At 37.6% G+C, this 16,257-nt stretch overlaps 1 protein-coding gene across 3 annotated transcripts in view; it reads right to left on the reverse strand.

Moving 5' to 3' along the window:
• Positions 1 to 15,217, reverse strand: part of LOC143225429 (transmembrane protein 145-like) — a 38,969-nt gene extending 23,752 nt beyond the window's left edge. The window contains exons 1-2 of one of the 3 annotated variants that reach the window (XR_013013845.1): positions 15,034 to 15,217; positions 4,804 to 4,878 (exon numbers count right to left, since the gene is read on the reverse strand). Coding sequence is in view for 2 of the 3 variants with exons in the window: in XM_076454845.1 (XP_076310960.1) it covers positions 4,804 to 4,878; positions 15,034 to 15,159 (201 nt within the window). In the remaining variant the exon portion in view is untranslated. The remainder of the gene's footprint in view (positions 1 to 4,803; positions 4,879 to 15,033) is intronic. The other 2 variants (XM_076454845.1, XM_076454846.1) reach the window with 2 other exon arrangements.
• Between the last annotated feature and the right edge of the window lie 1,040 nt (positions 15,218 to 16,257).

Raw genomic sequence — 16,257 nt, forward strand, 5'->3', positions numbered from 1 at the left:
TTCTTATGAAAAATATCGCGAACATCATTGTGGCCAAAAAGCTCGATTTTAGTCTCGTCTGACCAAAGAATACTCTTCCAATAGGTAAAGGGTTCATCTACATGCTTTCTTGCATACCTCAATCATGCTTCTAAATTAACAGGCTTTAAATATGGACGGCATATTTTGAACCCAGAAGAGCGTTACATGTTCGTAACTGCAGAGGTGCTTACTTCAACCCCAGTTTCCCTCACCAGTTTCTTTATGTTATTACGTGTTAAACGAGGGTTCCTACTAACTTCTCTGAGAACCTTCCTCTTGGTTGTATCTGGAATTTTGGTGGAGCGTCCGGAACGAGGGAGGTTAGCAGTTGATCCTGTAAGCTTAAACTTGGCAATTATGCTTTGAACAGTAGATTTCGGCATAAGTTGTGTAGCAATACCGTAAAGAGACACAGGAGACTTGTATTTTACAATAATTCATTTTTTTAAATCACTAGACAGTTGTTTCCTGTTCGCCATGATGACCAAGCAGATAATGACGGAGACGGCGCTAAATTGCCGGAAGTACATTTTTTGCTAGCTAAATTCCAATAATTATGAACCCTGTGTCTAGTTCTGGAATGGTATAATGCAGTTTATTCCCCAACTAAAAATTTTTACGGGAATATCAGTTTTTTCACACGTTCTGAACTGTACGAACACTTTCTGCTGCTCCTCTTTTTTTTATACACAGTTTATTTGTCGTTTAATTTACATAAAAATTTATGTAGATGTGTGTTAGTATAATATTTATAATATATTATACGTATATTAGCCTAATCGTGATACTTTTTAAGTTATGAGCAAAAAACTATTCGGAACGCAGTGGTACGAACACTTTCTGTCGTAACTGTTGATGATTATGTGGTGAACAGTATATTCCTGCTATTGTCACTTTTGTTTTATTTTACTTGCAGAATATCTACAGTAACATGTTCGTTCTTACTGCTCATATTGATTTCTGTGACTGATAGATCTGTTTTGTAAGGCATCATTATACCTCTATTTTCATCGCTTTTGTTCATTCTGTCTTTCCTTATTGTTGTGTAATTTGGTATCTTAAATATATTGTTGTTGTATATTAATGTTTCGCTTACTATTATAATGTGGAAGTTAGTTTCTTGTATAAGGTCTTCAACTTCATGTTTCTTGGAAACTATTGCACCTTGGATGTTAATATATACCACTGTGAACTTTATTTTGTCAGCAGGTGTCTTGTGAGTGTTGTTATTATGTGTGGTATATGAGGTATAACGTGTTTTTTCAGGATGTTGATTATCAAATCAATACAGTTGGTTGTTTGATTTGTTTTTGTGTATTCTGTGATTATGTTAGTCAATAGGCTTGTTTTGTTAGGTGTGTTAGCGTTTGTTTCTGGGAGTGTGGTATTGTTTTCTTGTGATTTTTGTGTTTGTGTTGAGTGTTATTTTCTTGTGTAATATTACTTTGTTCATGCAGTTTTTGTCTTGTTTCCTTTTTGCATTGAGAAATATGGTGTTCCCTGCCACAGCCGCAGCACCTCGGTGTTGCTAGACATGCCGCAGAAACGTGTCCATATCTTTGGCAATTGTAGCATTGAGTTACTACAATTGCCGGAGTTTTTAATTGTTCACCTTGGTATCTTTGATACCAAAGCATTATTCCATTATTAATGAGGTTTTGTATGTTGTAACTGTCATCTATGTCAATACGTATTAAATTTGTAGTTACTTGTTTATTTTTTTGGGAAATTATTTGTTGTATATTTGTGTATGGTATATTCTGTTCGTCCAGTGTCAGGGTTTATAGATTGATGCACCCCTCTTACGACTATGGATTTAGGCTGCGGTTTACTGCCTGACAGGTAAATTTCGATTTTACCAGGTTTAAAAGCGTCTGCCGGCCATTCTTTGAATAGTTTATTTAGGTCAGCAGCCTCTTGTCCTCGAACAAGGACACCGCCTCTCGGCAGACGCTTGATACTAACAATTTAAACTTGGGGTTTGCAGCGTTTTGCCTCTGTCGCAAGTAGGGTTTGATTGAACAGACCTGGTATACCTTCAATTACTACTGAGTGTTGTGGAGGCTTAGTTTTTTGCGAAATGTTACAACTTAGTGTTTTTTTCTTTTTGTGGTGAATTTTGTTTTTTCCTTTTGGATGTAACTATGGTAAAAGTCTTTTTGTTCATAGGTTTATAGTAGTATTTTTTTGAATGTTTACAGTTGTAGTATCAACATCCAAGGTGTTTGCTTTTTCTGCTGTAACATTTATTTTGTTTGTTGTGGGAGAAGCTCCCTCTACCTCAGTATTAATTGCTTCTCCTATTTCTTCACCATTTTCAGAATTTCCCGACGAATCACTTAGTTTTATTATTTTTCTTCTGACTTTTCGTCTGTTTCTAACATTGATTTTTTGGCTTTATCTACTATGTTTAATTCTTTTTTTTTGATACAGTACATAGAGCCAGCAGAGGGGAGTTTGTATCTTTGTTAAATATTTGGCCACAACAAAACTAGACTTATTTGTTTTTCGTGTTGTTCCGGTGGCTTGAACAACTTCAAGGATTTTCTCGTCTGACATCACGTATCTTGACCCAGCTGTAGCTTCCAATGGTGGGTTTGTCGCGGTTTCCCGCTCTATCGTGAGAGAATTGTTCAGGTAGCTGCCAGTGTAGCTTTGTTCTTGTTTCTCCTATACGTTTTGTCGTTCGCTCAGATAGAAAAGATAAAATTTTATTCGATAATGGTCGAGGTAGCCTACTTTCAATCTTTCGTTTTAAAAATCACGAAAAACAGATCTGTCTCGTATCTCGCTCTCACCAAAAGTCTCAAAATCTCTGTGTTTTCTTGCTTGTTTGTCCGCCGCGTTCATTGCGCAGATCAAACCTCCTTCACACGAAGGTGCGCAAAACGACAATTTTTGGTTGATATACGCGTGTATTGTCTGCAACCGACCCGGTTATTTTTATCTATGAATGTACATTACAAAAACAAATCCCACGCAGAGTTGACAGTTTTTAGTAAGTTTGAGTGAATATTTAACTTAGAGTACCGCATTACAATACTATTCATTATTTAGAAAAAACACTCAGGATAAAGAAATCTTGATAGAAGTGAATAAAAATCCTATAACCCAAGCACTTTCGAAAGGTGGACCATTCGTTTTCATGGATAGACTAAGAATAAGAGATGCTAGGTTTATAGGATTTTTATGCATTATAGGACTATTTAGTTATAGATCATTAACTATACATTTACTAATCCATCATATATTTAACCTCACACAAAAAATAAATGTATGCAGAATTGAAATGTCGTGTGTGAAAAAGCAAACAGTAAGCCTAGGCCATAAAATAAAACTATGTTGCGTATCATAAAATAGACTACATCAAAAGAGTAAGGCTTGTAGTACTGTTGTGTATAATGAGATTAAAGTCAAGTCAGCAGATGCATTTTATTCTTTTTTTTTTTTTTTTCGCCGGCTGGTTTAATGACCGGAAGTGGATATTTTTCTTTTGATGTATTATAAAGTACAATGTAATATTTTGTTTATTTTACATTTCGCGCAAAGCTGCATGGCAGCTATCTGCGCTAGCCGTCCCTAATTTAGCAGTGTGAGACAAAAAGGAAGGCAGCTAGTCACAACCACTCACCGCTTATTCTTGGGCTACTCTTTTATCAACGAATAATGGGATTGACCAATACATAATAGCTATCCCACGAGTGTAAGGGCGAGTATACTTGGTGTGAGGGGAATTCAAACTGCCGCCCTACAGATTACGAATCAAGCGCTTTAACCGTCAAACTATGCCAGTCTTGCATCATATAATGGTTTATTTCAATTGTACAATACCAAAACACCTTTTTTGTCGGTTATGAAATTTAAAACTGGTTAATTCAAAAACTGGAAAAACATCTCATACATATCTAAATTTAGGGATGTAGCTAGAAAACAGAATTTTGATAACCGCCCAAATATTCTACAGTCCAAAACATCCTCTATGTTATGATCACTTTTAAAATAAACTTGCTTTGCTTGTAAATGATTTAAATTCTTTGTTTAAAAGAAAAAGGTCATCATTTCGTTTTGTAAAAAGAGTCTGTTTAATCTGAAGTACTTATTATTCATCATTTAATGTTATAATTCACAAATATATCTTATCGTTTGGCCATGCCTGGCCAAACGTGTTAAGGCGTGCAACTCGTAATCTGAGGGTCGCGGGTTCGCATCCCCATAGCGCCAAACATGCTCGCCCTTTCAGCCGTGAAGGCGTTATACGGTGACGGTCAATCCCACTATTCGTTGGTAAAAGAGTAGCCCAAGAGTTGGCGGTGGGTGGTGATGACTAACTGCCTTCCCTCTAGTTTTACACTGCTAAATTAGGGACGGCTAGCGCAGACAGCCCTCGAGTAGCTTTGTGCGAAATTCAAAAACAAACAAACAAATCTTGTCGTTGAAAATTTCAAACCTCAAAAGGTTTTTTCACGCTTTTGGATATCACCCATTTGATACATTTATCTTAGTTTGTGAACCAACCTACGCACAAACCTTAGCTTGTGCATTCACTTTTCTAAGGATACGTAACCCTAACTTATGTATTTACTGTTTCATACATTAAGCCTAATTTGTATGCCTACGTTCCTAAACAGTAACCATAGCTAGTGTGCTTTCTTTCCTACGCATTTAGCCTAATTTGTTTATTTGATTTCTTATACATTACCCGTAGCTTGTGCACTTAATTCCTTTACGTTAAGCAGCTTATGTACTTATTTTTGTACACATAAGACTATCTTGTGTACTTACCTTGGAATACTCCAAGTCGTACGAAAACCTCCCGTATTCAGACAGGAAACAAAATCGCGTGAGGAATAACCAGTTCTAAAATAAAATTAAAAAAACATCTTACACAAAACTATGTTAGTTTTGCCCATCATTCTCAAGTAATGCTCAGCTATTTTAAGCGTAATTTTTATAGTTACTACGAAGTGAGGTACCTGTCCTTTGTCCGGGTTTTGAACTTCAAAAAATGTAAGGGTGGTTGCTGTAATAAATAACACAAAAATCCTAACTTTCGCACAATTTATTTATGACATATTATTACACTATTTATTATTACCTCACCAAAAAGTTTGGTATAAATGTATATAACATGGTATACGGTGTACAATGAACAGGGTGGCATTGTAGGAAGAGGTAGCGACAAATTGTGGCGGTAGGGTTACTTTCTGTTACCCGTTTCCAACACTCACCTCTTAATGTCCTTCCAAAGTGTTTCACATCACTAATTAATTGACGGTCATTGGCCACATAAATGTCTTAAAGGCGATGCTGAAAGGTCAAAGTACGAAGTGACTATAAGTCAAGAAGAGTCTCTTCACATCAGCTTTATGGTGTCTGATGGAGCAGAAGCTTCAGCTGAGTTTATGTATTGTTGCAATAGTGGGCAGCATTTTTGCTTTGCATTTCTTCGTAGAGGATACTAGTGCACTCTCTGAGATGTATGAGATGTTTGTGTATTATAGAAAATTTAAAACAGTTTCTTGGTGTAAGGACTTGGCACCATCTATGAATGCAGTTAACGTTAACTTACATCAAAGATAATAAATGCTCAGTAACAATAATAATGTGGGTGTAGGGGGTAATGAACTTTAAATTAACATGCCTCTTGTTCCAAACTATCATCTAGTACAGTTTGTTTGAGATTGGCCCAGTGTACGAAGAGTAGTTAGATAACGGACAGACAGACATAGATTTATGAGCTTTATATACGGGGTTGGACAAAAGAGTGCCCTCTTGAAAATGTTGTCGATTTGTTGTATCTTTTATTGCATAACAGAAAAATATAAAACTATGTTTTAGAACGCACTCAACAAGATCTGTTCAAATATGATCTCAATTACTAATTTTAACACTGGCTTTCGTAAGTACCCTAACTTTTCATGGTTTTAGTTATAGTTCTCATGAAACATGTTTTGCACCTTCTGTAGTTTCTTAGATCTTCTCATTCCAAGTAACCTACAAAATGATCAAACAAATTTCTCCACAACTATGGAGTCATAAAAAGAAATCTTAGAAATAAGAAGTTTCATGTTATGGAATGGTCAGGTCAGTCATCTGAGATCAATTCGATTTAAAATGTACGGGCTGTGTTAAACTGATTAATGAAACATCGTAAGCCAAACATGGAAGGTAAAGAAGGATAGCAGTCAAGTCACTTAGGAAAATCTACACAAACTCACTGAAAGTATGCCACTTTGGTGTGAAGCAGTACTGAACTAAATATTAACTTGTGAAACTGATTTGTGTTATTTTGAGTTTCATTTTCATGTTTAGTTATTACACAGAAACTTGTTTGGTCATTTTGTAGGTTAATTGGAATAAAAAAGATCTAAGAAGCTACAACATATGCACGACATTTTTTATGAGAATATGAAACTAAAATTATGAAAAGTTCATGTATTTACGAAAGTCAGTGTTAAAATCAGGATTTGAAATAATATTTGTACAGACCTCGTCGAGTGTGTTCTACAAACATATAGTTTTACAGATTTTTTTATGTTATACAATAAAGTATATAACAAATTATCTCCTAAGCCTAGAAGAAAATAATTTCTGTGTCCTTTGTATATCTGAACTTTATCATGTTTTATATTTTATCATAATTTTCAGGCAAAATGGTTTACAACTTTAAAACTTCCCACTAAAGAAGCGAAGTAGTGTTTACATATTTTATCTTCTCCCATGTTTACATATTTTATCTCCTCTCGTTGTACAATCTGACGACTAGCAGTTTAATGATCATAGTAAATAGTATCTACTAGTCAGGTGCTGTGCACTTCACAATAGCATTCTGTATTTTGTGTCTTAAACTTACCATAGAAACAAGAACTTATTTGATACAGAAATTGTCATGTTGCCAACACTAAATGAGAATTACCTGTAGTCAAACCAAGTCTTATACATAATAAAAATTTGTGCTGATGAAACAATTAGAAAAACATACAAGCATGTAAAACACATGTAAACATGATGGAGAATGGAGATAGAAATACTGTCATGACCGAAATGGTAGACAAAATGAAAAATAACCAATCTTCCAACAGTATAACACTGACGTATCTAATACAATTGTTATATTAATTTTGTCCTCAAACAATATAACAGGATTATCTAATACAATTTTTATATTAATTTTGTCCTCAAATAATATAACAGGAGTATCTAATACAATTTCTGTTGGACAAAGGAATGGTCAGTTTGTTGATGATACAGGGTGTTTGGAAAGTCAATGTGCAGTTTTGTCTGTTAATAAATATATAAGTGCACAGTGACTTTCCGAACACCCTGTATTAAAGCCTTGGGTGTTGCTCCCTATAATGAAGAGAATGCTGATTTATAAAAGGATTTAGACCATTTAATCAGTTGGGTAAATAAATGGCAGATGGGTTTTAATTATGGTAAATACAATATAATGTATGTGGGATATCATAATTTGATTTTTAAGTATACTTTGGATGGAAATAACCTTAATGTCATAAAAAGATTACAGTCCAATGGTTGATCAATCTCTTAGGCCCTCCAGGCAGTGTGCTGTTGCTAGTGGTAGAGCAAACAGGATTTTAGGTCATATTTACGGAAATGTTGAATTGAAGAATAAAGAGGTTATAATTTCATTGTATAGGTCACTGGTAAGGCCACATTTGGAGTATTGTGTTCAATCTTGAGCTCCTTACGTTAGAAAAGGCATTGAACTGTTGAAAAGGATTCAGAAAAGGTTACTAGCATGATATCTAGGATAGAGGGATTATCATATGTGGAGGGATTAAACTTTGTTTTGAAAAAAAGGAGAGTTGGATGATCTGACTGAGGTATTTAAAATTTTAAAAGGAATTTATAGTGTTAATGCATTATCGTGTTTCATGCTTAATGGTGAGAATGGTAGGACTAAGGGGCAAAGATATAAATTTGGCAGGGTAAGAATCATCTTCAGCTAAGGCAGTTTTATTTTTCTAACAGGGTTGTTCGCCTTTGAATGTGGTGGAGGTAGTAAATTTAAGGGAAGACTTGAGATATACATGAATGATAACTGGTGACTTTGAAATTTTTAGAATTTAAATTAGTCGAATTGACAGCCCAAATTGACCAATAGATTTCTTCTTGTCCTTAAGTATGTTATTTTAATAATGTCCTCAGTTAATTAAGTACCTGACACATTTACTGTTATTATTTCTTTTTGTATAACATCTGTAGAGGTTTTAATACGTTATATTAAGACGATTTTCAATATTTAAATCACCAAATTGCTTGAAAGCTACAGCAGATATAATGTCACGAAGGAAAGAATTTTGCAAAAGTACATTTTGACATCTGACAGATAGCGTGATCTCATCGAAAACTGACCGAGTATGTAACAGTCCTTTGAGACTTAACATCTTCATTATAAAGATGTGTTCACATCAGGGATTTAAAATTTAGGAAACGAAACTACTTGTTATATCTAATAGTATTGGATAATAAAATAATATGAATGTGTTTGGCTCATTAGGGCCACCCGGAAAAAAAATTTGTAACAAGTTGTACCGCAGCTGTAGTAAGTAAAGTATGACGTCTTCTAGCGACTAAAGACAACGTACCAGGCAACAGTGCAACATAAAGAAGATCTTCGCCTTGAAAAAGCAATTCAAGCCATGTGCTCCTAAGTTGATTCCACACCAAATCCGTTTAACCGACCCACACAATTCCATCCGAACATACGGCATTGGGTGGGTGGGTGATTTAGTGTTTTATGGCACAAAGCAGCTAGGCTATCTGCATCAAACGTCCGGTAAAAAGGTAAAAGTAAATTCAGTAAAATTCATAAAAGAAAATCAACGTAAAACAACACACAGTTAAAAAATAAATAAATACCATAAAACCAATGTTTACATCGTCTACAACGTCAAGAGAAAAATTACAGTAATTCAAGTTGTAAAGGACTTTCTGTAGCGTGACTGTAATAATCATAACTCGCCAGGAAGCCTAACAGTTAAGTACAAAAACCACCGTCAGTCACCTGAAGTTGACCTTTCCAGTCCTGGTTTCCAGTTACTTAATGTTACGGTCAGTTTATAATTTCAAATTGAACTAGATAAACTGTGATATTTAAAAGGGAGCCACATTAAACATGTGTAAAGTATTAATTAAGAAACTTACATGGCATTAAAATGATTAATGGCCTTCAAAAAACTAAAAACATTATCAAGGTGGACAGTGTCACCCCACCAATAACACTTTCTAACGTTGTGGACAAACCTTGGGACAGAACATGCTTAAAATGGTGCCGTCGTTGAGAGTCGTAATGATGACAAAAAAGTAAAATGTGGTTTATTGTGATCTGAGTGTTACACAAACTACACACTGATGCATCAGTTCCAGATAAAAGAAAACGATGAGTTAAAAACTGGGACCAATGCGTAGTCTAGTTAGAACAACTTCCTCTTTCCGATCGAACAATGTCCAATATTGGGTTTTCTATGGAAAAGCTTGTTTTTTGCGTTGCTCACTCCAAGTCGATTGCCAGCTGGCACAGAGCCGAGCCTTGAATACAGGATCATAGTCCATGTATGGGTTAGGCACAGCAGTGATAGTGCCAGCAGATAGATTTAGCTGCAGTGTCAGCGAGCTCGTTCCCGCGAATACCAACGTGGCCTGGTATCCAGAAAAACTGGATAGAAGTAAATGTTAAAGAGAAATGGGCCAGTCGGTTTTGAATATCAGCGAGAACAGGGTGTAAACCAACTTGAAGCGATTCCAGGAGCAGTAGAGAACTATGCGAGTCAGTATAAATAGTGCAGTTTTAGTACTGCTTAGTTTCTATGTGATCCAGGGCAAGAGAAATGGCATACAGTTCAGCAGTGAACACAGAAGCTGTAGAGAGGATTCTGTGCATAATAATTGAACCACAACAAACCATGATAGAGCCCACACGGTTACCTGATTTCGAACCATCTGTATAAATAGGAATGAAATGATGGTTCGAAAGATGTTCAGTAAATAACAGACAGTATTTCCAATCAGGAGTTTTTTACTTTTCTCAGATGACTTAAAGATGGGTCACAATTGGGGACTATAAGAAGCCATGGTGGTATGGGCTCACCAGAGGATACAGCAGTTATCCAAGGACAGACTGAATTCATCTAACTGCGCCTGGATATGAAGTCCAAAAGGAGCAATGACAGACCATCTGGTCTGAAAAAGCATGGCCCATCGAGGAAGAAAAATACAACCCCAGGTGGGATGCTCTGGTAAGAAACGAAGTTTCGAAGCATATAGTGAAGACAGTTGCAAACAGCGGAGGTGCAAAGAAGGTTCATAGAGTCTCTGGGGAAGTCCAGAAAGCCCCAGTGCAGAGCAAAATTTCTTGATGATGAATAGGGTCTAGCATTTTTAAGGCCGATGGTCTGGCAGAACCATAGACCAGTGATCCATAGTCGAGTTTCGATCGAATAAGAGAACGAAAAATATTTAGAATAGAACATCGATCCGCTCTCCAAGTAATGGTAGAGAGGACATGGAAGATGTTCAATGTTCTTGTACATTTGACCCGTAGCTGCTTGATGTGTGGTATAAAGGTTAGCTCATGGTCAAAGATAAGCCCCAAGACCACAGGCAGCACACATTCACCAATATGGAGTTCAGGATAAGGGTGAATAGCCCGTTGATAGTAAAAGTGCATGCAAAAGGTTTTAGAGAGAGAGAAAGTAAAGCCGTTTGATGTGGTCTACTTCAGATTGTAGCTGCTGCTCAATATACCTCATATTTGACGACTAGCATGAGATGTGAAAGTCGTCAACATAGAGCCCGTTTGCAACAGTGAGAGGGAGTTGTTCAGTGATGGTATTAATTTTTATACTAAAAAGTGTGACACTCAGAACAAAGCCCTGAGGGACTCCAAGTTCCTGTAGAAAAGAACGGGAAAGTGTCGAACCCACATGAACTCGGAATCTCCTGTCGATTAAAAAAATGTTAATAAAAATGGACAAATGGCCACGTAACCCATATATATGGAAGGCTCGCAAAATCCCATATCTCCATGTTCTATCATAAGCCTTCTCAATGTCAAAGAATATTGACACAAGATGTTGTCATTTGAGAAAGGCTTCTCTGATTGACGTTTCAAGTCGAATCAGGTGGTCCATGGTGGAGAGCTGTTATTGGAACCCTCACTGGATGGGTGAGAGTAGGTTGTTTGATTTGAGGAATCAAACAAGATGAGCATTAACTATCCTCTCTAAGGTCTTACACAGACAGCTCGTCGAAGCAATTGGACGGTAGTTTGAAGAAATCTTGGTATTCTTCCCAGGCTTAGAGAAAGGTAGGACAATAGTCTGGCACCAAGCATCAGGAAAAACATTCTCCTGCCAGATCTGGTTAAAAAACAAAAAGGATAGCAAGAGAAGCAGGAGATAGATGTCGCAGCATCTCATAGTGTATATCATCAGATCCAACCAATGTACTGCCAGACTGATTGTTTGAGGCCAGTTTGAGTTCCACCAGTGAAAAGGGTCGATTATAGTCATAGAGATAATCAGCTCGAAAGGAAAGAAGTGATTGCTCTGCCCGAGTCTTGATGGCCAAGAAGGTGGAAGAATAGGCAGAAGTGCTAGATACTTAGCTAAAGTTTTCACCTAGTGTATTGGCAATGCTCTGGGTATCAGTTACTTCCTGGCCATCAGAGAGCAAGATCGAGAGGGGGACAGAGGGATATTGCCCACTGACCTATCGAATCTTGTCCCAAATAACTTTGGAACTGGTGGTAGAGGATATGCTGGTTGTGAACTTAATTCAAGATTCCTTCTGGCTTTGACGTCTTACCCATCAAGCACATGCACGTGCCCACTGGAAAGTGATGCTGTTTAAGAGAGTGAGAGATCTACGGAAAGTATAACAGGCTCATTTTTGAGCCTTCTGTGCCCTGTGGCAGACAGGATTCCACCATGGATGAGAATATAGTGGAAAATGTGTCGAGGTTTTAGGAATACATTGAGCAGCTACTTGTATAATACAGTCATTTACTGCTGCCACACAGTCGTCTATTGATGGCTTACAGACAATGGTTGGATCAAGTTCTGCAAAAGCAGTGAAAGAGGGCCAGTTTGCCTGATCCAGCTTCCACCGGGGCACGCGGGTCGGGTGGCATCAACCATGGCCAGTCTCTCTCAAAAGTATAGAGAAATGGTCACTGCCTCGTGGATTATTGTCAACCCTCCACGTAAAATGAGAAAATAATGAAGGGGAACAACCTGAGAGATCAATAGCAGTAAAGGACTGACTAGGTGCACAGAAATAAGTAGAACCAGTATTGAAAAGAGAAAGGTTGTGATCAGAGAGCATACACCTACACAGCGAGCCCTCCTATCAATATCAGCACTCCCCTGAGGGGACAATGTCCATTAAAGTCCCCAAGGATGAAAAAGGGAGACGGCAACTGCTCAACGAGAGCATCGAGGTCTGATTGATCATGTCTCTCAACGTGACAGGTAGAGAGAACAAACAGTGATGGTATGACCCAAGGAAACAGGGATGGCTATGGCCTCCAAGGATGTGTGTCGAGTGACAAAGACAGGGTGGACATATGCCGATCAACCAACAGTGCCACCTCTCCATGCACTCGCCCATCACACAGCCTGTCATTTCTGTATAAAGAAAACCGCCGAAAGGTGACTGTATTGGCACGTTTCAGAAATGTTTCCTGTAAGAAAAGACAAACAGGATGGTAGGAAGCAATCAGTATATAAGGGACAGAGATAGGTGTCAAATTGGATTCGTCAACTTTTTTAACCATGGAGGTCAAAAGACTTTTCATTTGTTTGGAGAACAATTTTTTAGGAGGCACAGATAGATCTGTCTGCACAATAGCTGTGGAAGTGCAGCAGCATACTTCCAAAATGAGGTGGTGGACAGCAATTTTCGAGCCTCAGGATAGGTAATGTTATGAATCGTTTTCAAATACTGCACCTCTTTTTCTCCTAACCATTTAGAGCAAGAACGAAAGTAGGATGGGTGAAAGCCATTGCAATTGATGCAATGAAGGTCCTTTTCACACTCATAGGCATCATAGTCCTTGCCACCACAACGAGCACACATCAAGTAACCACGACATGACATCTTTGAGTGACCAAACCATTGACACTGGAAACATCGGAGAGGGTTTGGAATGTATGACCATATTCTGCAATTAAGATAACCTGCCTTGATGGTGGCAGGCGGACACGGTGATGTAAATGTCAGAATGAGGACATTGGTCAGCATCATAATTCTACCTTTGCGAGTGGAGTTACACCTCACTGCAGAAACTCCTTAGGTGTAGATACCAGCGAGAATCTCCGACTCTGGGATGTTCTTCAAATCCCTCTCAACAATAACTTCTCGTGATGAATTCAAAGTAGCATGAGATGTAACCTCTATAAGCATATCCCTATATACCTTTGAATGCAACAAGAGTTCACTGTGTTGAGATGTGGATGTTTCAACCAATATGTCTCCAGATCGAAGCTTATTTACTGACTCTGGATTTTGTTGTTTTGAATTAAGCACAAAGCTACTCAATGGGCTATCTGTGCTCTGCCCACCACGGGTATCGAAACCCGGTTTTTAGCGTTGTAAGTCCGCAGACATACCACTGAGCCACTGGGGGGCCTGACTCTGGAGAGCCAGCAAGCCCCTTCTGAATGGAAAGGGGAGACATTTGCCCTAAAGGTTTGTCTAAAAGTGAGTGCAACTTAAGAAAATGAGGTACAACAGGTGGTACAGATGGTGAGGACTGCTGCACAGAAGCTTCAAGACATGGTCGTTTACCTATAGACTATTTTTTCACTATTTTATTAAGATTTTTAATTGGAGTATCCATCATAAAGAAAGGGAAATTTCGGTGCCCACTGAACCCACCCAGCATGGAACCCTACGAGGGGAGGCACTACAATGTCAAACAAGGATACTGCAGCAATGCCAGGGTTTCGTGAGCATTATACCCAAACATCAGCATCAGATATAATGCCCACAACACCTGTTGAGAACATCCAACACTGGTACTTGGTTGACCCTAGCCCAGTGGACCAGCAGATTGACCCTAGGGGGCCACCCCAAGGCCACCCGTCTACACGAATTCAAAGTCCAAGTGGTGCATTAGGGTTAGACCCCTCAACCACCAGGATCCTCTCCTCCCATTCCCGGGTTGTCACAAACGGCAAACACATGGGTAGATGTTTAGATCCCAGAGGAGGTAACCTGAAAGAATAGAACCTTCCCTCAAGGTCCCCTCACCACATACAGGAATCCACACCGAGAGGCATATGGCATTCAATTCGTTGGTTGCACTGCCTGCTATTTTTATGCTATCAAACTGTTGAAACATTGTCCTCACACTTAGCTGGATTATATAAATCATTAAACAGAGAAGAGTGATGTTCTTTGGTCATGACAGCCTTACATGGGAGGATTCTGCAATGAAACTTATGTTGCAAGGCTATTGTCAAGACGCACGATCGTCAATAAGAGCATGACCGTACATAGTGACACGAACTATAACAAGGCTAAGAAATCATTTTAACATAATGTCATTAGACTCTGTATGTATTAACTATTTATATTTTGCCTGATTTCACTTTTAATTTCACGCTTTTCTTCTCCACTCTACCTATATAACATTCAGATGTTTATACTTTACTCTCCCCTTCTAGCGCCTTTAATTTTATGTAAATGTCAAAATTTATCGCTTATTTTCAACACTTTTAGCATTTATTATTATTCTTTTGAGAGCATCCCTGACCACTTGTTATGACAATGCTCAAGAGGTGTATGTTGCAAAAACTGTGAACTATTCTGGTGTGTGCTTCCCTTTTTACACAACACACCCTAAAAATTCCTATCGGTAATTAGCTGCTAAAAGAGCTTCATACATTTATACCATGCTTTATTTTTCTATTTGTCTGTCTGGCACTTATCCTAATCTCTAGTGCCTATTCGATTCGTACCTTTCTAAATGGCAGTACTTACCTTTGACGAATGCATTTCACCCGACACAACTTTGCCTTCTGCATAAAACCAACTCCACAGGAAACAATACAAGTAGAAAAACAGCATTATCCGAGAACTGAAGTACAAGTAGGCGCGCGCCATCATTACGGAAATCACCAATGCGTGCGACAATTTCTCTAAAGGTTTCTAAACATTTCGTTTCCATGACAACGCGAGTCACAACAAACACACGTTGCATTCTTCGAATTTCTTCCCACTTGCTGGTTTATATCATAAACTCATGACACCTTGAATATTTGTGAATAAAAGAGACGCAAAACCAAGTAACATAAAAAGTGTATAAATCACTACGTTCTCATGAAACTCAGCATCCAGCTTTCCAATCCACTGTCACACGTTTCTCACGTTAAACTTTAAGTTTACCTTACTTTTAGCATTTTTAAAGGCAGTTTTGTTGTACAACAAATATATTAACTTTTACTTTAATTTTTGAACATGTGGAAAGTTGCAGTATTTTAACAATATATATAAACTGTATTAAACAGTCCGTCATGAATTTAGAAGATTGAAATACCAACAGAGCATTCAGATATGCAGTCATCTCTAAAGCTTGAGATGAAATAGTTGTGTAGTTCAGATGCCTGTGACAAAAGGAATTACAAAACCATAAGTTACTGCAACAGTTATCATGACGTTATAAATTACAAAATCATGAGTTACTGTAACAGTTATATGAAGCCATAAATTACAAAATCACGAGTTATTGCAAGATTTAAAATGAAGTAACTTAGAAAATAAATTTCAAAACTGGGAATTACTATAACTGTTCTCATGAAGTCACCACTAACAAAATAAATTACATGATCAGAAGCTACTGCCATAGTTATGAAGTGAAATGTACCATTTAGATAATTTCTAAACTTTGAGATCAACTACAAACTTAAGTGTTTTAAAGAAAGGTTCTGACATGTTAGTAGAATCAAATATGATGCTAAAATAATCTCAAGACAGTGACGTTATTAACTCTCCCATTTACTGCAACACTGCTGAAACTTGAATGTGGCTAGTTCCATCTGCAAGTACTAGTAACAAGCAGTGCAGTGAAAGTGGTGTGTCATAAAAGATTCCACTCGTTAAAAATCAGCCTGAAATAAGCTACACCACTACAACTAAGTATTATAGTCATTCCTCTTTTGTGCACTTTAACTTTAGTCCAATGAGAAACTGACAGAAGAAAGTGAT

This window comes from Tachypleus tridentatus, chromosome 9, assembly GCF_004210375.1.
Source record: "Tachypleus tridentatus isolate NWPU-2018 chromosome 9, ASM421037v1, whole genome shotgun sequence".
NCBI classification, from domain to species: Eukaryota; Metazoa; Arthropoda; class Merostomata; order Xiphosura; family Limulidae; genus Tachypleus; species Tachypleus tridentatus.